This window comes from Lonchura striata, chromosome 5 (genome assembly GCF_046129695.1).
Source record: "Lonchura striata isolate bLonStr1 chromosome 5, bLonStr1.mat, whole genome shotgun sequence".
Classification (NCBI taxonomy): Eukaryota; Metazoa; Chordata; class Aves; order Passeriformes; family Estrildidae; genus Lonchura; species Lonchura striata.
Window position 1 is genome coordinate 69,133,573 of NC_134607.1, and position 21,070 is coordinate 69,154,642.

Sequence of the window (21,070 nt, forward strand, 5' to 3'; positions counted from 1 at the left end):
TTTCCTTCTCTAAGATAGACAATCCAGACCATCCCTGCTCTGGTGGTTCCCCAATTTCCTGTTTTTACATGTTTTTCCTCCAGGCTTACTCATTTATTTTCTGCTGCTGGACAAATGCTGCCTTCAGGAGCAGAAAGATGAGCCCTGTTGAGTGGCTGGAGCAGGGGGACTGGAAGGGGATTTGGGCTGACCATCCTTTACCCCAGGGATTACCTCTACCAAGATCAGTTTCTGGACACATTAGCATCCTAACTCCTCCAAAAAGCAGAGCTCTGTGCCCTTCCCACGTAAGTATATCCTGATTCTTGACCAGATTCAGTATAAGTGATTTCTTCCCCTGCCCAGATCATGTCCCCCCCTCCCTGCAGTTTCAACCAAGCTGCCTTCTTCAATCCACCAAGAACATGGAAAACAGATTATATTCTTTCCCCATTCAGCTGTTTTTTATGTGCTTGAATATTGTGAACATTCCTGGTTCTCCAGAGTACATGGGATTTGTTTCTTCCACTCCAGAGTGCAACGCAGAGCCGTTCAAAGCAGTAAATTTCCCTTATTAAAATCCTTTGGGGTCTTCAATATGAAAGAGAAATTGTCAGTTGATATAAGTGAAAACATTTGGCGAGGGAAGCTCTCAAATAAATAATAAAAAAACCATCAGAGGATTTTGGAAGAAAAGGTCCTTTAAAGGTTTCCAACTGGTACTTTGAGAGGAGAGACAGGCCCTTTTTCTAGGAGGTGAAACTGTTCCTTGCTGTGTTCAGTAGCACTTTTGGATGAGCTTCCACTGCATTGTGCAGATGCTCAGGGATTATTGTGGTTATTGTGGGAGGCTGTCACTAGCAGTGCATCCTGGATCATGTCCCACAGGGATGAGATCCCTTTGTCCTGCTGCAGGAGCAGGACCACATGGAACACATCCCTTCACTGGTCCAGTGGAAAGTGTCCCTGCCCATGGCAACAGGGTTGGAACCAGATGATCTTTATGGCCTCTTCCAACCCAAACCATTCTCTGATTGATTCAGCTTGACTGCTGGGAAATTTGGATATTTAAAACATTAGCAGGTGCTGTGCAAGGGCGGGAACCCCCTGAGGGTTCATCTCATCTGAATTTCGGGTGTCTGACTTGGACCACTTAAGTCAATTATCCTTTGGATGTGATTTTTCTTGGCTTGGTTTAGGCTGGATATTTGTAAAAGGTTCTTTATCCAGAGGGTGGTTGGGCACTGCAGCAGGCTCCTCAGGGAACTGGTCACAGCATGGCAGAGACCATAAAGTGTTTGGACAACACTCAGGCACATAGTAGGATTGTTGGAGTTGTCTTGTGTAGGGCCAGGAGCTGGACTTTGATGATTCTGGTGGGTCTTTTCCAACTCAGGACATTCTGTGATTCTCTGACCCTGCAGCCCTGCTGCCACTCTCAAGTGTCACTGTGCTGAGATGTGGCACCATCTCCAGTCAGTGTCTGTTGCTGGATTTTGGAGGGGCCAAAATCATTCCCAGATATCTAGGAAAGCAGTGGAATTTATTTCTCCACCATCCAGGACTCAGCATTACATTGGCACACCTGGTTCTCTATTCAGGTTTCAAGGATGCAGGATTTTTTTTGTCTTCACTGTGTCAATCCTGATTAACCAAGTATGTGTTGGAGGGAAACAGTAAGTTTTTCAGGAGTAGCTTTAAGGAAGAGCCCTAGAGGTGCTATATTTGTGTATGGGTAAGAGACCTCTCCCTACAGAGGATCAGTCCAAAGGCAGAAAAACCAGGATGGAGGTGACGGGAGATGAGAAGTGTAAAATGGTGCGAGGAAGCCAATGCTGTGCTTGTACAAAGAGCCAATATTGATACAGATGAGAAGGCAGCACGTTGGAGATAAAGGCAGGGCTGAGACTGACAGCCGTGGGAAGGAGGAAATAAAAGAGATTCTTTATTATATTGCCTGGCTTTTCCTGCCAGTGAGTTAAGAGCCTGGATCTGAATTAAATGCCAGGGGAATGGGAGCTGCGTGGGGGGAAGAATCGGATCAGTCTGAGCCACCACTGTGCAGAAACAATGGGGAAGGGATCTGAAACCAGGGCATGTCCCCGCTCCCTGCTCTTTCAAATGCATTTCATAGGATTTTCCTTTGTGCTTCTGCCTGGTGTAATGTCACCTTGTGCCTCTTCTGGTGTTGTTTCCCATCACCTTGTTCCCAGGCTGGCTTGTGGTCCTTGATTTGGTTTCCAGTGGATTTCACACTGGCAGTGGAATTGGAGTACAGTGGTGTGTGCTGCTCGTGTAATGATGATTGCAGGCCAGCCAGTGTGCTACTGTTAACAGTATGGCTGGGGACTCTGTTTGAAGTGTTAATTAGCAGCAATTAATAAGAAGTGAAAAATTAATACCCTGTGTGTCAGCTTTCTTTGCTAGTTAGTTGTATCAACACTGAAGCTCAGCACTATTTTGAGGCTGGTGTTTGCATAAGAGTTTGGTCTTGTTGTCACATGCTGTTGGAAAAATACTGAAGTGCTCTCCTACCATAACTGGTAAACTTGTTATTCCCAAAATAAGCCAAGTAATGGCCTCTGATAGATCCAGTTTCCTTGGGATGTGGATACTCTCAATGTGACGTTTCAAAATCAGTTGTCCATAGCTTAAGCAAAAAATACATTAAAATATAGTTTAAAACCCCAAAAATGTTGACGATGTTGCTGAATGTGCCTCAGAGATTCTGTATTTTCCCCTTTTAATTGAAGTGGGCTCAAAGCCAGCCCCAGATGGGGCCACTGAGGATGGGTCCCAGTTGTGTTGCTGATACCTTGAGCAGGTTCCTGCTGATTTGCCCATCCACTTTCCATTTCTGATGGGAAATTCCATGATCCAGGGGTTTGAGTCCCTCTCATGGGTCTGGTGGCAGATTTGGGTCCTGGCTGTGTTAAAAAAAAAAAAAAAATAAAAAGGCAAATACTGTTGTTGTCTGATTGGGCACCTTCAGCTTTTTGTCAGCTCATAACTCTGTTTTATCAGCATCATAGAAGCATCACAAGATTTAACTACAATACCGAGAGGATTATGTTTCTTCATGGTATTTATATTGTTACCCCTGAGCTCTCTTTAAGATGATGGATTTGTTGTGTTTAAATTGATACCTCTGCTTCTCTCCGTTCTTTGAATTTTTTTGGTAGACCCAGGTTATCTTCCATCCTTGTCTGGTCCCTGGCAAAAATTAGAACAGTCACATCCCCCAAGGTTTAGCTTCAGCTGGCATCTCCCCTCCTCTCACATTTAACAAGTTTGATGTAAAGTCCTGATACTTAGCTAATTTATTATTAATGATATTTACAGAAGTGTCTCTATCAAAGGAGAAGTGGTTTTTTTTTTTTGACTTTCAGTAAACTGACTGCTAGTTTCATGGTTAATTGAAACTTAATATACACTGGGGATGAGTGATGTGTATGTTCTGAGGTTAGCTGCACTCAGAATACTCGGAGTCTATAATACACTTAATTCATTAGCAAGTCTCATGTCAACAAAGAATAAAGATGTAGTGCTGTAGTGGCCGTGGCAGTGGGAAAAAGGTCATATTTGTGGAGTACTTAAAGTATGCTGAGCACTCTGTGAAGAGACCAACAACCATATTGCTCTGAGCTGGGTTATGATCTTCATGTTTTAAAAGACTTCTTTTTGCTTTCATGAGAATATTCCTTTGGGGTGAGGAACAAAAATTTCTAACTTTGCCTGAACAACTTTCTGTGCAGGCTGAATCACCTGCCTTGGTAATTTGCTCCCACCAGTGATTTTTTTGTGAAACACCCATGGCTTTTGCAGGTTTTAATTGCAGCAGTGATTGCTCCAGCACAGTCCTACCATGGTCCAGCTAATGGATATGAGACACTTGACATGCTCCTCATCTTTTTCAGCTCTGATATAACTGCTCACACACGTCCATTTCTTCTTTCAAATTGCCATAGGAGCAGCTTTAAAATCTGGGAGTGAGAAATGCACAGCAGAACGCTCTCCTCCTTTCTATTTTACAGCCATCATATCTAGTCTTCTAGAATATGCCTCCAGAGTAGTAAAAGTTGAAAAAATCCCATATATTTTTACAATCTTATTACATCCTGCTTTGCCTGGCCTCTGGCAGTAAACTTCTTTCCTACTTTTAGTCACACGTTTTGCAGAGCAGTTGGCACTGGAGCTGCCAGCACAGCCCTCTCTGTCCTGCAGGATTTGGAGGCTCCTCTAATAAGCAGGACCAGTCCTCCCCATCAGATATTCTGGACACACACCTTCCCTACTGCCTGGCTTTGCTTTAGCATATCTTGTGTGAATAGCTGGTTCCCTCTGTGCCCATAACCCCAGCTCTTGGTTTCTCTTTTGCAGTCATCCTTTGACATCTCATAATTCATCAGCATCTCAGAGTTTTACTGAAAAGCTCACTTTGGAGTTGTTTTTGATCTATTCCTGAAGGTGTATCTTGGGTGTTGCTTGTCTGGTGGCTCAGTGTGGCTGGAAATATAGTTTTCATTTAGTCTGGTGTCTGATGCAAGATCTGATCAGCCTGGGTGCCCTTCCTCATATTGTTTTTCATTTCTGTGTGTTTGTATTCAACTTTGAATTTACTATGGTCACTGCTGCTAGAAGAAACTCCTCTGCTAACACAACCCAATTTAAAATCAGCTAGTATTTCCTGCCCTGCATGTTAAAACTGGTACAGTTACATTAGGTCAGTCCTCATTCAATAAACAATTGCAGCCAGCACTGTTTCATGAAGGTATCTGCATTTTGCATGCTCAGTTTTATTTTTTAGAGTTACTCCAGTCTCTTTCTCATGAGTATTTTTGCTTCAGTGTTTCCTCTGTTTCATTATCACAGATCTCCCCCTTTGAATATTTATGGAGTGAAATACATCTCACACAGTGTTAGTCATCAAAAAAAACCCCTGGAAATCAGGGGCTGAAATGGCTGGAAGATGGTGGAGATGGTTTTTTAGCATGGGTTGTGCTGTTTTGTGGGCTCATCCTTCTCTCTCTGGTAGCACTGGGAGCTGGAGAGAACTTTGAGATGTGAAGCCTCTGGATGCTGTTTATTACCTTATTATCTTCTCTGTTGTCATTATTTTTGCTGTTGCTCTTATGATGTTGTTGCCACTAAGATCCTTTGTTGTGGTTTTCATCCAGCCCCAGCTTCAGGCTGGAGACAGGATGGAAGGGTCACCATCAGAGGGTCATAGAATTATTTAGGTTGTAAAAGATCTCTGGGATCTTTCATTCCAACCATATCAAGATGGGGTGACATGAAAACCGCGGGGAAAGGCTGAGGGAATGGGTTGGTGTACAATAAATTGCCTTTTTTTTTTTTTTTTTTTTTTTTTTATAATTTTCATTTTAGCTTGTCCTCCTTGCTGCAGGATGAATTAGGAAGGCAAAGCTTCTTCCTCTAAGCCATGGAGACGAGGGCATCCTTCATTGCCAGCATGAGAGAGACCCAGCAGCTCTCCCCAGAGAAGGATCCCAGCCCAGCCAACGGTGATGGGGAGCAGTTTGATTCAGGTGAGACAGAACAAACATTCAGAAATTTACAGCATTTCTCCTTTGTTTTCACCTTCCCCCTCATTTCCTTCACTATTTTTTGGAGTGCTTCAGGTGAGGCACCTTCACAAGGAGAAGGAGGAGAGGAGAGCTGGTCACATATTGTCCTTGTGCTCGTGACTGGATGCTTTGTAATGCTCTGGGATGGGCTCCTGAAGCTGTGAGGATCTCCTGTGCTAAATTTGGGTGTTCTATGGCAGATGCAGAAAAGTAAATGCTACATTCTGGTGATTTTTGATGGAATCAGATGCTTTAACTTCCCATATGCAGCCTTTGCGGGAGGAGACTGTGTCATACGATGAAAAATTACATTATGGCTAGACCTAACCTACTTTCTTTCTGAAGCCAAGCTTTTCCCTGCTTCTCCCTCAGCATGTCAGTAATTTGGCCACTCAGCCTTCAGTTTCCTCATTTCTTGTAGCAGCTCAGTGATTTTCCTGTTTCCTTGGTCACCAGAGCCTTGGATTTCCAGAGTGGACACGTCTGGGCTGGTCTAGTCACCGCTGGATCTATTTTTATCAGAGATAAGAACTCTAAGATGAGATTTAGTTGGCCAACCATAGAATTTTTTTTTTTTTTTTTTTGGGAATGAGGAGAACTGGCCTTCAATGCCTAAATTTTGATGGGAATAAGGGTTTTGATGGTTCTCCCAAGGCTGTGCCAGAGGTTTGTGGTTGATCAGATGTCTGTGTGTTTCCCTCTCCCCACACCTGTTGTGGGAGCATTTCAGTGATCTATTCACTCAAAAAGTCATGTGTGTGTATCTAGGTGCTGTAAATAAGATGTCTAAGAAATTCGCCTTAAATACTTTTTCCTATGGTGAAGTCTGGGGAAAAAAATCAGTGTTTCTGGAGACACAGGGTTTGGGTCTTTTATCCCTTTTTTTTTTCCATAGCTGAATATTCCAGGGGGCTGTTAACAGCTGGAACAGTTGCATTTTTATAGTGTCAATGTATGAGCACTTTAAAGCCATTGAGAGGCTCGCAGATAATGACTTGTTGATTTTATTTGTCATCCTGGGCTTGTTTATACATCACCATATTGTAAACCAGCCAGCCTTGACTCTTTCATTAAGAAAAAGCTCTGGACCTAAGTAGCAATAATTGGAAAGGGAGCTGGTATGTAAAATAGGTTTAATGCCAGATTTATCACCTTTCAGGGTGTCCTGTGCTCCTCAGCAGTTGGGTTTTTGTGATGGATGAGGAGATTTGTGTGCAGCCCTGTTGCATGTGTGCAGGGTGTTGGGTCCTGTGGGCTGGTTTCATCCCTGTGCCACTCATTGTCTGCTCTGGATGCCCCCCTGCCAGAATTCCAGCAGGGAACAAAGTCCATTAAAAAACCATTTTGAAAACATACAGTCCTTTCAGAATCCGTTGTGGTGAAATGAAGCAAAATAAACCACTGATGCTGTGATAAATGAGTACTCTGACATTATTTTTACAGACCTTGTAAAAGTAATTTCCTGATAAAGTCTGCAGATAAAACATGGTAGAGGAGCCAGGCTGGTGATGTGTCAGAGAGGAATGAGCTGACAGCGAGGGAAGGCTGCAGCTCTCACTCTGCCTTGCCTCTGGGCCTTGAATCCTCTTTATTTGGGTTTAAAAAGGAGAGATCTGGGTGGCATTTCATTCAACAGGTGGTGGTGTGAGTTTTGCTGGGCTTGTGAAAGAACCTGCCAGTGAGAGTCTCTGTGCTGGCCTGTGGCAGAGTAGGTCATTAATGAGGTTGCGAAGGACTTGATGCATCCATAGAAATATAAAATATAACTAGAAGCATCTAGTTATATTTGTTAAAAAGATTTTTCCAAATTGTGGAGAAGACTCTGACCCCCCTGGAGATGTTGCTCCTTGCAAGGGCTGGGGATTATGCCCTGAACTGACTGAAAACCTCTGTGGAATGAATCTTTCCTGAAAGGATGCTGAGGAAGGCTGGAGAAAATGTGACATGTGCTGAAGGAGAGACTCACACAGGAGATTAGAGCAAAAACAGGAATAAAAACTGAGCGTACACAGGGAGCATCCTGGGCTGAGGGAAAGGGAAATGCTCTAAAATGGAAGTGCCTGAGCAGGAAAGAAGAGAGAAGAGGGCTGACCTGGAAGTCATAGAATCACACAACTATTTAGGTTGGAAGAGATCTCTTAGAGCCTTGAGTCCAACCATTCCCCCAGCACTGCCAAGAGCACACACTAAGCCATGTCCCCACGTGCCACATCTCTGTGCCTTTTAAATCCCCCCAGGGATGGTGACTCCACCACTGCCCTGGGCAGCCTGTTCCAAGTGTCCTCTCCATGTCCTGAGGTGGAAATAACCTTGGGATTGCTGGAACAGCCCATCCCAACCCCACAGACACAGGTGGATGGAGGGGCAGGGAGAGATGAGGCAGGGGGAATGATGCACTTCAAGCTTTTCATGTCAGGTGCTTCTGACCTTTGGTGGGATGGAGATTGGCTGTGCTCAGGGTAAAAAGTTGCTTAAGCAATTTTAAGCCTGGAATAGATAATCATATCTACCCATCTACTGATGGACTAACATACTTGGTTTTAGAGGCTCAGCCTTTGAAATCTCAGCACACAGCTCTTCTCTATACCATTAACTCTGCAGGGTTGCAGGCATGAAGGCTGAAAAATATCCCTGCTCATCTAAATTGCCTGCCTGCATGATACAGAATTTTTCCACCAAGTTCCTACCTTGTGGTTAAGTTGTGGCTTATCATTCAGTCAAGGTTGAACAAACCCCTCATTCTGGGTCAGATATCTCAAGCAGAGCCAGCTTCTGAGCATGGAGGTTTTTTGCAGTGATTGCAAAAATCAGAACAAAGCCCATTCTTTATTCTGGCATGAATTTGTCTATTTTTGGATTGTAATCATGGAATTGGGTTATTTCTTGCTGAGTTGAAGAGTCATCTGGTAGCCTCTTTATCACTGGAGTAAATGTTGATTTGCATCTCCATATTTAAGAAGATTTGAGTTTAGGGCAAGGAGTCAGACTTGATGCAGCAGCATGCAAGTGTTGTAACAGTGTTGGCAGCTCAGCTTCAAACTCCCAGACAGATCTTCACCCTCTCCACCAGCTCTGCCTCAAAAACCTTCTTCTGATCCCCTTTTTTCACCCTCACCTACGTGGGTCTGGTGCCACAGGCAGCAAATAAAAACTGTGTCTTCCCCTTTTAATAATGAGAGATTCCCCTTGCACAACATAATTTTCTCTGGCCCTGGAAACTGGAGACCTGTAGCAATAATTGCAATAAATTAACCTAGCCTTTTTCTTCATAAAACTGTCTGGGGAGGGTTCTTAATTCAGTTTGTCGTGAGTCACTTTAATTACATCATGACCACACTGATGAATGTTCGAGCAGGTAAAAGGTCTCCCAGAGTTTGCCTGATAAATGCTTATTGCAAAGAGCTCATTGCTAGACTGTAAATATTTTTGCTCTGGGGATGAAACTGGGTTTGCAGGATTGCTTGGGAACGAAATGAAAACAATCTGATTTGGCTGATTTTCTGTAAGTGAAAGAAGATTTATTTTTAATTATTGCTGGGTGCGTTTCAGAGATGGTTTGGGGCCTTGGCTCTGCCTAAGTGTGGTTATAAAGGAAGAAAAGAAAGAGTGGTCATGTCCAGCCCTGGCTGTGGGGAGGGATTGTGTGGAGCAGTGGTGTGGATGGGGGAGAGAGGACACAGAACTCCAAATCTGAAGGGGAGTAAGAAGGCAGTAGGGGTCTAGTGAGGTTTGGGGAAAATGGCTGTGCTTGGTGGAAAAGGGGTTTATCTGAGATTTATGGGTGCAGTGATGCTGAGGAAGGAGGAGAAGGGGTGGCAGGAGTGAAAATGGGTCGCACTCACCCCAGGGGCTGGGATGTTTGGTCTACACATGGCTCAGCCAACAGAAGCATCTTCTAATTTATCCCTGGGGCACTGCTGTAATGACCAGTGCTGGGGGAGCCACTTTGAGGGCACAAGGACATTGCACCTTGGTGATGGTGGGCAGGCAGCCACCTCCCTCGCAGCCAGGGAATCATCACATGCAAAATGAAAGAGCACAAGTGCCTCTAGCAGTATATGACAGTTTTGTGCCTCCATAGCCATGGAAGCAGAGTCATTTCTGGTCTCAGTGTTGGCTGCTAAAACCCCAGAGTCTGCTGAGTTCATAGTAAGAGCTGGTCAAAACACAGATCCTTAAAGCAAGCTTTCTGTTTTCCCTTCTGTTGATGTTTATACTGGTTGCTATTCTCACCCTGAACTCTTTGACACAACTTTTGCCTTCTTTGGCTGTGTTTTAGGCTGCTTTTCTTTCTTTCATTTTTAAATTTTTTTTTTCTTTTGAACAGATGAGGGCTCCAGCATTGAGGATGCAGACTTCAACTGGGACGAGTTCCTGGAGGAAACAGGAGCCAGTGCTGCTCCCCACACCTCCTTCAAACACGTACGTGCTCCCTCTGAGCCTTGTGGCTGTTGTGCACATTCCCTCTTCTGCTTTTCAGGGGCTCCCTGGAGACCTGTAGTGGAGTTTTCCCATTTTGGGGAGAAATTGTCCCTCCACACATGTGACAGCCTGAATGGGAATAGCCCCCCAGCTGGTGTTAGGTGACCTTGGTGTGTTTGCTCACAAATTGGAGCTCTGTGTCTGTGCCACTCCCTTATCCTCTGCCTTTGCATCAAATTTTCCATTTTTGAGGGGTTGTGTTGCTCTCCTTTTGCTTCTAATGCACTCATTTTTTTCTCTTCACCTGTTTTCCCCTCTACATTCCTTGTTGTCCGTGCCAGGCTGCAGAGATAAATCTCACAAGAGTGTTGTGGTTCCCCAAACCTCCTTTTAAAGCCTGATTTAGTGACTGGCAGAGTCACTCAGCACTAGAGTTCAGTGTGGCTCGTAGGAAACCATCTCTCCTGCCTGGAGGTGCTGTCAGAAGTGTGGGACTTGGGCAGGTGGTGCTTTTCCTGGGAAAAACATGAACATGGAGCTGTGGTGGTGCTCTGCTTTGTGTTGGCACCAGCAGCATTTGAAGGCACTTCTGGAGATCACCTGGTCGAGCCACCTTTATCTCCAGGTCATTTTGTGGCTTGTTTTGTAGGGCTAAAGGAGCTGCCAGGTGGAAAATCCTCTTTTATCTAGTCTGAAAAACCAGTACAGTCCTCCATTGCCTATTTTGCTTTCATTTTAACAACAGTTAACCCAGAGTACTGCAGGATGAAGGACCAAAATTCTCTATACTGGAGATTTGCAGGGCAAAGCTTATTGTGGAGTTTATTCTTGATCCAGCAGCTGCTTGGAGAGAGCATCTTGTCCCAGATTTCTCAAAGTAGACAGTTTAGTGCTTCATGAAGCCCTAAAGGATGTCTTCAGTTGTGTGGAGATGCCCTGCTGATGCTGCTGACTGCAGTGTCTCACAGCACCTCAATCCTGCAAACGTCAGTATGGAACAGATTGGTGCTGGGAGCAGCCCTTGATGACTGCTTCACAAACTGAAACTTGAGCCTCAAAAATCTGGCCAAAAACCTGAAAGCTGTTGGAGAAGAGTGTGTTATCTGTCTGTGTGCGTCTCCTCTTGGTGTGATTTCCAGTCACAAGTCTCTTGGCTTCCAGGGTATCTTGTTGGTGTTATGGTGAGCACTGGGAGAAAACCAAAAAAATGAATCAGGTTCAGGTGCTTTGAGCTGCAGCTGCCACTCTGTACTGGGAGGGGGCTAGGAGATCCAGTTTGTACTGGGACGTGGGCCACTCTGTAGCCTGGATTATTTCTGGGGACTCTGAGCATCGCTGAGATCCTGTCTTAGCACAGAATAAAGCAGTGCATGCCCTCAGTGTTAGACCATGTCCAGAGGTCCCTCTCAATTGTTCTGTGACACTCTGGGCATTGATTCTGCTGGGAGTGCCCACACAAGGAAATGCACATGGAGTGCAAATGATAAAAGGTTTGGCTGGGCAGCCCTTGGGGTCAGGAGCTGGAGTTGGATGAGTGAGGGATTACTGCTGATGGACCAGAGGAGTGTTTTCTCAGCAGCTTGGCATCTCCACATCTGTGAAATCCTGACCATGTTATATTTGTAAATAAAAGAGTCATTGAAAACTGCCATTTCTATTGGAAAGCAAGTAGTGACAAGCTTACCTAGAGTTATAATCCCTCTGGAATCAGTAGCTGATAGGTTCTAAGAAACCTGTCCTCAAATATCTCCTGAGGAGTGATAGGTTACATTTTGGATGGTTTTGTGAAGACAAGACTGGCACCTGACCAGTGCACTGGCATCCACCTCTTCTTTATCAGCAACAGCCAGAGGCATCCCACTGGTCCTTGGAACACAGGTTGTGCTACCCAGGCCCTGGTGTTCATCAGCAATGTCCCAAAAGAGATGCACCAGCATCTCCAGTGTCCTAAGGCAGCTTACAGGTGACCTCTCACTGCTGAGATAAGTTGAAGTGACATCTCCATCAAATGGCTGGACAGTGACCCAGACAATTTACTTCTTTCAGGTCGTACCTTGTTCTTCATGGTGCTGGGAGGGGGAATTGATTGAGGCTTGAGCTGCTGAGGGTGGGTGCAGTGGAAATTCTCTCCTTGGTCTGCCTGGTACAGCATTCAGCCCTTGATGCTTGTCAAACCTCTAAAGGTGTTTCAGTGTTTTTATGTGACTAAATATTATTGCTGGGCTTAACTCCTAGAGGTGCTTTGTACCTGCCTTTCTGTGTCCTGTGATTTGCCTGCTGGAGCTGTGCAGTGGGAAATGAAACTCCATTTGAGTTATGCTGACTGTATCCAAGGCATTAGTGACATTTAGGGATTGAAGATGAGTGCCAGTCCTCTCTTGGATGTAGTACACCTGAAGGCACCACTCCTGCACCTGGGAGCCTGTGGGACTTGCATGATGGGACATGAGCCACTGAAGTAGGACTGGAGCTGCCCAGACAGATGGAAAAGGAGAGGTCTGGATTAAGAAAACACAATCAGCTCATGTCCTATCCCAGGGCTGCTCTTTAAGGGCAGCATTTCCAGGGGAGGTGAGGGGATCTCCCTGCAGAAAAAGTAACACCACCATTCCTTTCTCATTTTTGCAAGGTTGAAATCAGCCTTCAGAGCAGTTTCCAGCCAGGGATGAAACTAGAAGTGGCCAACAAGAGCAACCCAGACACGTACTGGGTGGCTACCATCATCACCACGTGCGGGCAGCTCCTGCTGCTGCGCTACTGCGGCTACGGGGACGACCGCAGGGCAGACTTCTGGTGTGACGTGATGACAGCAGACCTGCACCCCGTGGGCTGGTGCACGCAGAACAACAAGGTCCTGATGCCCCCAGATGGTGAGTTCTGCCTGCTTTCCTGGGGTCACGCTCTGCTGTTGGGTTGTTGGTTCACTCCAGGTTTCTGGTTGGTCTGGGGTGGGTACTCCAGGGTGATGTGGGCAGGGCTGTGTCCCCACGGGATTCAGTTTGCCAATCAGCCTTCAGCAAAGGTGTTTTTGCCCTAGTTGGTGACAGCAGAAGGCACTTCCATAGGGAGAGGTCTTTTTACTGCTGAACTGTAATGCTGTGATTTTCACTTTGGAGAGAAAACTGTCCTGTTCTTGGAGAAAGAGTGAGAACAAACTAAAGTAAGCAAGATCAGCTTGAGTGTAACCAAAATCAGAAGCTGACTTTGCACTCCAAAGTGCTTTACCCTGAAAGTTTAAAACCTTCCTTTACCAAACTCTTGATAGCCCTTAATCCCAATGGTAGATGAGTGTGATTAAAGATAGCAGAACTTGATCATTATTCATTAGGGCTTGTCCTGATTGGCAGCTCTTAGGTGCACAAAAGCTGAATGGAAGTGTTGTAGGTTCTTGAGTGGCCCATGTGGAGCAGTTTGTTAAGAATACAATTTGATCCCCAGTGTATAAGAATATAAATATATATTTATATGTATATGTAGGCTATGTGCATCAGCAGAGCAGCTGTGGTGTATCCTTGCTACTACATTGCTCCAAGCAGAGGCTTATTATCAGTGCTGCTCCTAACTATTCCTGCCACATATCCCATTTATTCTGGATCAAGGGAAGAAGAGATGAGTATTCAGCCTCCAGCTTGTGCATACATTTAAGGAAAATCTCATTTTTGGGCTCTGCTGCTGAAGTTACTCTTTCCCTTTCTGCTACATGAGGCCATTGGAAACAGTGCTTGTGCCAGTTGTGTGCCATGTGGGAATTCTTCTGGAGTAAGTGTTCCCTGGCTTCCTCCTGAAGTGAGCTGTGGACACAGTCTTTGAATCAAAGCTGACATTCCTGCCTTGCATATGCCCAACTGTGAGCTAAACTTGTCTTTTTGTTCTGGTCTGTGTGTTTTGAATAAACACAAGATTGATTGCTTTAAAAAAAAAAAAAAGTCTTGAAGATAAATACGGCTGAGAAATCTCTTGGCTTAGTACCAGTAAATCAAGCTGATGTGAGAGGGCGTGAGGTATTTTATTTTATTGGCCTCTTAAATGACATTTTATTATGTGGATTACAATCAGCGTTACCGGAAAGGTGTACAGTGCTACAGACTAAATCTGAAATGCGAGGGTCAGCGGGGGTAAGAGAATTTACTGAATGTCATAATAGAAAATAACAATTCCCTTATAACCTGAGGCAGCTGCTTTTCAGGAATCTGTTGGAATTTGCCCTTTGGGTCGTGGCCACTCTGTGTGAATTGCCTTGCTTGAGTGACTGCAAGTGTGAAATGTGTCCTACATCCCTTCTTCTCTGGGGGGTGATGTGCACCAGGGTTTTCAGTGTGGGCAACTTCCCCATTAGTTCAGAGAGGGTTTTTTTTGTTTATTTTCCCACTCCCATTTTCAGTGAATAAACTTTGTTGAATATGTCACAGTATAATTTTCAAAAAGAATACATTAAATACATGGGTTGTGATTTCAAAAGATATTTAAGCATTTAAGAGCTTGGCTGGTATTTTGGAATGAGGCATCTAAAATACCCAAGGGGATCTGAGCCTTCAGGACTTAAAATAATCATAGGATTGGTGCATTAGTAAATGAGAAACTGATGTTCTCTATGAACTCTGTGGAGATTTTTTTAAACTTCTTTATTTTGTTGTCAGACTTTTGGGAGAAACGAAAACCAGCTTTAAATCGCACGGACCCAGTTCTGAAGGCATCAGTTCTGCACATCTTGAGTACAATGACTCTGTTGGCTAGACCGTGCAAACAAACAGCATGGCTGGGGCTGGTTGTTTGTCATTAGGCTGTGATTTTAATCAGGAGCTGAAGGCTTTGGTTAAAAAAGCAGAGCTGCCAAAATGGACTTGTTTAACAGCCTGAATGACAGCGCTGGGACAGTGCTTTCTTTCTGCTCACGAGTCAGGTTGGACTGATGGGTGCTCATCTCGTAAATGTGACGCCAGACAAGAATGGTAGAGTGATGGGACAAAGAATTTCATTAGATGGGAGAGAGATGCAACAAAATGGGCTGGTTCAGTTCAGCAGATCAATAGAACTTGATTTAAAGTCTAGCAGACACAGAGCTTTTAAGAGGCGGCTGCCAAATAATTGTAGTTTATGATCCAAATCAAAGGAAGTTGATTCATTTGCAGACGCCTGCTCTGTTATTTATGGGGTGCTGGTAGTTGCATCATGGTGCCTGTGGCCTGTGAGTAAAATGTCAAGTCATGTTCTGTCCTCCTGTGACGTGATGCTGCAGTCACCAGACCAGGGATACCTGAGGTGGCAATAAAACGTCTTGGTTTATGGCAGGATGCTTTGAGTGCACGTGTGCTCATGAGTTTCACGCTCCAACCCCCTCCTTCACAGGAAATCAAAGGAGTAAAATTGTAGTTACTTCAAGCTTTGCCATTAATTATATTTTTCTCATTACAAATCGGTGTGTAATTTGAATTGCAAACTCAACTATCCTGGCAGAATAGATCTGTTTACCATTCAAAGCAAAATGAAAATTATTTAAATTAGTTAATATAGAACTCATTTGAATGAATTGGATGTTTATTCATGAACTAGCTGAGGCAAGTGTGAAGCTGTCCTTATGGTCTGTAGCTTTGGCACTGATCAGCTCTAATGTCACGTCCTGGGACAGAGATTTCTTCTTTATTGCATATTAACTGTGGTGTAAGCAGTGGGTAACTACAGCCTGATGTAGCTGAGTGTGAAATTTTCATCCTTCCTGACAAGGCCCTTCAGCAATTGTAATTCATATGAGGAAGAGCAGCCTGCTTCCAAGTTCACTGGCAGGGGCAGCACTGTGGAGGTGTGGGAGGCTTTGTTTCCTGCACTGTAAGGTAGATTTTCCATCAGTTAGTTAAAATTTCTCCATTGTATCAGCCTGCATTGAAACAGGGATAGCATTTATCCCCTCCTGTGTCTTACCCAAAAACTTTCTTCCTCCTCAAAGTGCACTTGTTTATTGCCATCCTCATCCCTTGGACTGAGCATCCTTCATCCCTTTTACCCACTGAGCATTAAAAATGTAAGCCTAACTAAAATTTCCTGACTAGTGAAGGAAAAGAGGTGTCCAGTTCATTTCCATGTGCTGTTTTCCTCTGTTGGTGACAGTTGAGTTCATGGACACATCCGCTATCGGGCGCAGGAGCGGCGTGGAGAACCTGACAAGTGTAGTAGCTAAATTATGCATTGTGAAAGAGCAGGGATGTCCTGTGATTGACACTCGGGGGTTTCTGTACAGATTGCAGATTTCCAGCTGAGCTGACAGAGCCCAGGCTCTCCTGGCACTGTTGTAATGCATCCTGGAATGAGCTAAAGACACCGGGTGATGGGATTGTTTTGTACACTTGGAATTGCAGCAGTGGGTCTGCTTTGGTGTTATTGACAGGTGGAAATTCAAACAGGGCATTTCTGTGTGCAGATTTGTGAGCTGGAGGCTGTGGAGGTGGAGAGAAACACAGCAGAGAGAGAACCAGGTCTATATTTTGATTTTGTGGTGTGGATGGGGAAACCTCTGAACATTGGTTGTACCTGGGCTTGGTGACCAAGAAGATCAATCACACTGTGATTCTGTGTAGGAAAGCAGATTTTAGTTCCCTGTTGCATCAATATAAGGAGGATTAAAGTTCAGATCCTGGCTTGAAATAATCTTCTCTTTCATGGTGCTGATCTTGATAAAGTTTAGTCATCAAATATACAGTTAAGAGGGGTAGACTTTTGCCTGTCCAGGATTTCTGTGAAGGCAAACACCAGTATTTGGTCAGTATTTGAGACAGGTTTTCGTGTGGCTCTCAGGTGAGATTAACTCCTATTCCAGATGTAGACCAAAGGAGGGAAATTTCACTGTGGTTCCAAGTGCTTGGTCAGATTCTGGGCAGGATATGGCTGAAAAGGGAGATAAAACTTGTGCCACGGCATATTGGGTTGCCTTCAAATGCCAGCTTACTGCTTTTTTTGTTTGGGTGGTTTTATATATTATCATGTGGATCTATCACAGAGCAAAATCCTGCTCTTTGAGGTCAGCAGTGTAAAGGAATGGAGAAATGAATCTGGTTGGCCTTGGTGAAATTTACAGCAGGATGGTTCTGAATGGCCAGAAGATGCTCTGCTGTGTTGCAGGTGTGGATTTGATGTCACTCCAAGGCACACAGAAGGCTTTTTTTGGGGTCACAGTTCAGGGTGATGGTGATGTGGCCCATGCCCCTTGGCTTTCAGCATCATTATTGGAGCACCCTTGCTGAATGCAAAGTTTGTCCATGGGCTCTTAAAAGAGGGACACAGAGATCAGAGATAATGTTTCTGACAGTGGATGAGGGTGTTCAGAGATTCCCTTTCAGAAAATACAGTTGTGGATTAGTTTTTTGGGTTTTTTTTAAATGAAGTCATCTTCCCCCGGTGATCTCATCCCAGAGGAAGTAAAAATTAAACTGTACTTGCAGGAAGAGGGATTAGATGGGCAGGGTAAACTTCTCCTTTTGCCTTTTTACTGGTATGGAGAGCAGATCTGGCCCTAGTTTAGCTCTTTCACCTGAAATATTACTTCCTAAGAGCTTGAGGCTGGAGAAAATAAGTAGGCATTCACTGAGCTTATGCTGTTTTACATCAGCTAAGAACTGGGCCCTCGAGCCAAGTAAAATGAAACTCGGAAATCTTCTTTGGCAGGTTGCACTGTCAAAGCCTGTGGGTGTTTCTAAAGCAGTATACAGGGCTGTTTCTTAAAATCTCTGCCCAATATTTATCCTATTATTCCATCAAAACTGAGTTTAGACTAACCTAATGTAAATAGATGGCAGGATTTCTTTATTTTAAATGCTGCAAATGACTCTTAGTACAGTGTTTTATGTGTGCTTTTCAAGTTGACTTTAGCAGCCTATTAATTATGCAGGGATGACGTTAGCATAAATAACTAGTCAGCAAATAAATGTCAATTAAATATTCTATTAGCATAGTAGGCAGCTTTATGCATTGGCATAGAGCATTTAGCAGATCATACTTAACGAGCACATAAAAAATAGATTTTTTTTTCCCCCCTTAGCTCTCCTGATGACGGCAAAGGAGAGGAGAGGAGGTAAAAATGCTGGGTTTGGCTGAAATTTGCTGTAGTAGGAGTCAAGTCTGTTGATTCTGGTGTATCTTGGGAGTTTCCAGGAGCTGGAAGTCATTGGAGCATGTCATGGCTTGGCATTTCCTCCCAGCCCCTCATAGCCCCTCGCTCCTGAGAAAAACATTTTAGTTACAGGACCCTCTGTAGTTTTTCCTTCCTTCCCTTGGCATGGCTTAGATCCCTCAGCCTGGGATGTGAAAATTCAAGAGTCTGCTCGTGGCCTGAGTGGCATCAGGATAATGTTGTCTTGATAGGAAAATGCTCTTTTCACTGTGGTGCGAAACTGCAAATCTTTTTCATGTGCTACTGGCTTTAGTTACTTCCAAAAGACTTAGTATTGCCCAAGTGAGGCCCTTTTGGGGTAAACTGAGCATAACAGCCCCCCACGTGTCTTTTGGGAATGTAATTAATTGTTGAGCTACTGTGGAAATGTGGCACAGCCTGGCCAGTGGGTCAGGCTTTGCAAGAAGTTTGAGTTGCAGACTTTATCAAATGCAGAGGGTTTTGGTCATCTCCAGGTCTGCTGGGCTTGAGGTCAACATTTTCTGTTTTGATTTTCCTTTTAATATCATTTTTCAGGTATATAATATATTTTATATATATATATATATATATAATTTTTCAGAGCCTTGCAGGGATGAGATGCTGGCAGGTTTGTTAGGTGGAGGGGGGAGTGGATGATTTATCCTGGTATTTCAGTTGTGAAACTCAGACAAAAAAACACAAACACCTCCTGAGTGGGAAATGCCAGGTGTGCGCTGCTGTGGCTCTGTGAGTGATGGAGAAAATTGAGGGGAAAAAACAATGTTTGGTTCAGCACAGGTCTTTTAGTTTGAAGTGTTTTGGGAGTGCAGTAGAAGTGCTCTTAGGATGTGGACAAGGCTCCCAGCCTTGGCTCTGCAGGGACCCTGTGGCTCAGGTACGTGGCCTTGGGGCACTCTCAGCTCTCTGCTAAGGGGAAAGTTTTCCTTGAGGCCAATGCTCAATTAGCTGGGGTCACTCTTCTTGCTTCTCTTGAGTATCTGGTGGAACAGGCTTAGAAAATTTCCTTTTTCCCCATCATGAAACCATAAATTCAAAGCCTCTGCTTTGTACTTGCCAGTATTTTCCTTCAGGAAAAAGTCAGCATTTTTCCCCTCAAAAACATCAGGATGGCTGTCTTTGTGTTTAAACACCCAAAAAACTGTCTTGAGTTGCAGCAGACTCAGCACCCCAAAAAAAAGTGGTTGATGGTTCTTCCTTGCCTTTTTGCCTGGGTTAGGTTTTGTCTCGGGAGGTTTTGGCCTCTCTTTGTGCATTTATCTGGAGATTCTTCTCCTTCATGCCCCATGAGATGCTCTTGTGCCTGGGGAGCCCAGCCCTTGCTGAGGATCAGGCATTTGAAGAACTGAAACCGTGCAAGATTGTTTAGTTTTCCAGTGGAAAAAGGAAAACCCAGAGCTCGCACATGAAGCAGGCTCTGTTTATTAAAAGCCAGAAAAGAAACACACTTTTATCAAAACCTAATTTTCCAGTAAGAAGCCGTTTCAGCAGAAACATGCCCAGCAAGCCTAGTTTCCAGGGACAACAACATCTGCTTATGCTGTATTTATATTTATTTATGCTCACAAACAAATGGAGGAAGGGAAAAAGGAAGAAGGCCTGACCAGAAAACCTGTGGTCCAGTGAGGCAGGGATGTGTGCAGTGCCAAACTGCTCAGGAACCTGCAGTGCACCTCAAGTGCCTGTTCAGCACCTGTATTTGGGTGCTTTTTTAATCATAGAACCCAAGAATGGTTTGGGTTGGAAGGGATCTTACTGATCATCTTATTTTAACCCCTGCCATGGGCAGGGACACCTTATACAGAGCAGAGTATTACTAAGGATAATTTGGAAAGTCAGATTTTGCCTACACCTAGATGAGATATCAGTGCAAGCCCTTAGAGGGTTGACAGTTTCACTGATGCAGTTGTCCCCTAATGCAAACCCTGGATTTTTGCAGATTTCTGGGTGGAAATACTTTTCATCTATAGCTGTAGCCTGTCCTTGTTCCTGTACTGGACTGAGCCATGTAGTCAGCAAACCTTGTAAAAAAATATTACTTAGTTTTACAGCTAACACTGAGGATAATGCAGCACTGTTTACTCCAGTGTGTTATTAACCCAGCTCGGAGCACGGGTTTAATCTGGAGCTTGGCTGGCAGCCAAGGGAGGGTTCAAGAAGTGGTTTTCCAATGGGTGAGGTTTGAAAGCCAGAGACTCAGACGTGGCCCTTCTGCAATGAATCCACTCTCTGCCTGCTTTTCCCTTGCTTGGGTGGACTTTCTGTTCTGACTTTTATCTCCACGTGCTGCTGCCTTCCTCCATAAAGGAGTGATGGGGCCATTCCCACGGCAGCATTTTGTTTGCAGCATTGTGTGGGTCCCTTTTTTGGGTGGTGCAGGGAAGGCTGAGCAGTGAATCCTGTTATGATTAAAGAAGCAGCACCTTGTGTACAAGCAGCAGTGGAGCTGAGGATCAGGGCTATTGCAATGAAAACTGAAAGCCTAATCCTTTTATAAACAGTCTGGAGGGGGGAGAGAGGAAAAGCAGTGATTTTCGGGGACTTTGACAAGTTATAAATATATCCTGAGTGAAACCAATAGTGTGGAGCTTTATGAAAGATTTAATGAATGAATATTTCATGCCCACATGGTGCTTCTTCTGTAAAGTGTGCTGTTGGTAAAAAGCAATAAACAAAGAACCTCCTTCAGGGTTTGTTTGGGCTTTTAAATTAAACTAATTTAATCAACTTTTTCAGTCAAGCTTGATATTAGTTCGTTTCTGTACACAGCACTGTACTGGGTTCTGTTTGTTTTCTCCTGATACCTGTTCTGCTCTTTGGAAGATGCTTGAATATTGGAGAATGATTCATTTCACCCTGCCCTTGTGGTGCATCTGGGTTTTCAAGGCAGAGAACTCCTGACTTTTTCCTTTCCCTAAAACCTGAGGAGCCATCCATCCTGTAC

The 21,070-nt window shown here is 44.3% G+C and overlaps 1 protein-coding gene across 5 annotated transcripts in view; it reads left to right on the forward strand.

Annotated features, from left to right (window-relative positions):
* The window catches only part of SFMBT2 (Scm like with four mbt domains 2), a 106,867-nt gene that overhangs the window by 8,135 nt on the left and 77,662 nt on the right, over positions 1-21,070 (forward strand). For 3 of the 5 annotated variants that reach the window (XM_021530941.2, XM_021530940.3, XM_077783690.1), the window contains exons 2-4: positions 5,387-5,528; positions 9,895-9,989; positions 12,619-12,859. In XM_021530941.2, coding sequence (XP_021386616.1) covers positions 5,423-5,528; positions 9,895-9,989; positions 12,619-12,859 — 442 coding nt within the window. In that variant the 5' untranslated portion in view covers positions 5,387-5,422. Of the gene's footprint in view, positions 1-5,367; positions 5,529-9,894; positions 9,990-12,618; positions 12,860-21,070 lie in introns of all 5 variants that reach the window. The other 2 variants (XM_021530939.3, XM_077783689.1) reach the window with 1 other exon arrangement.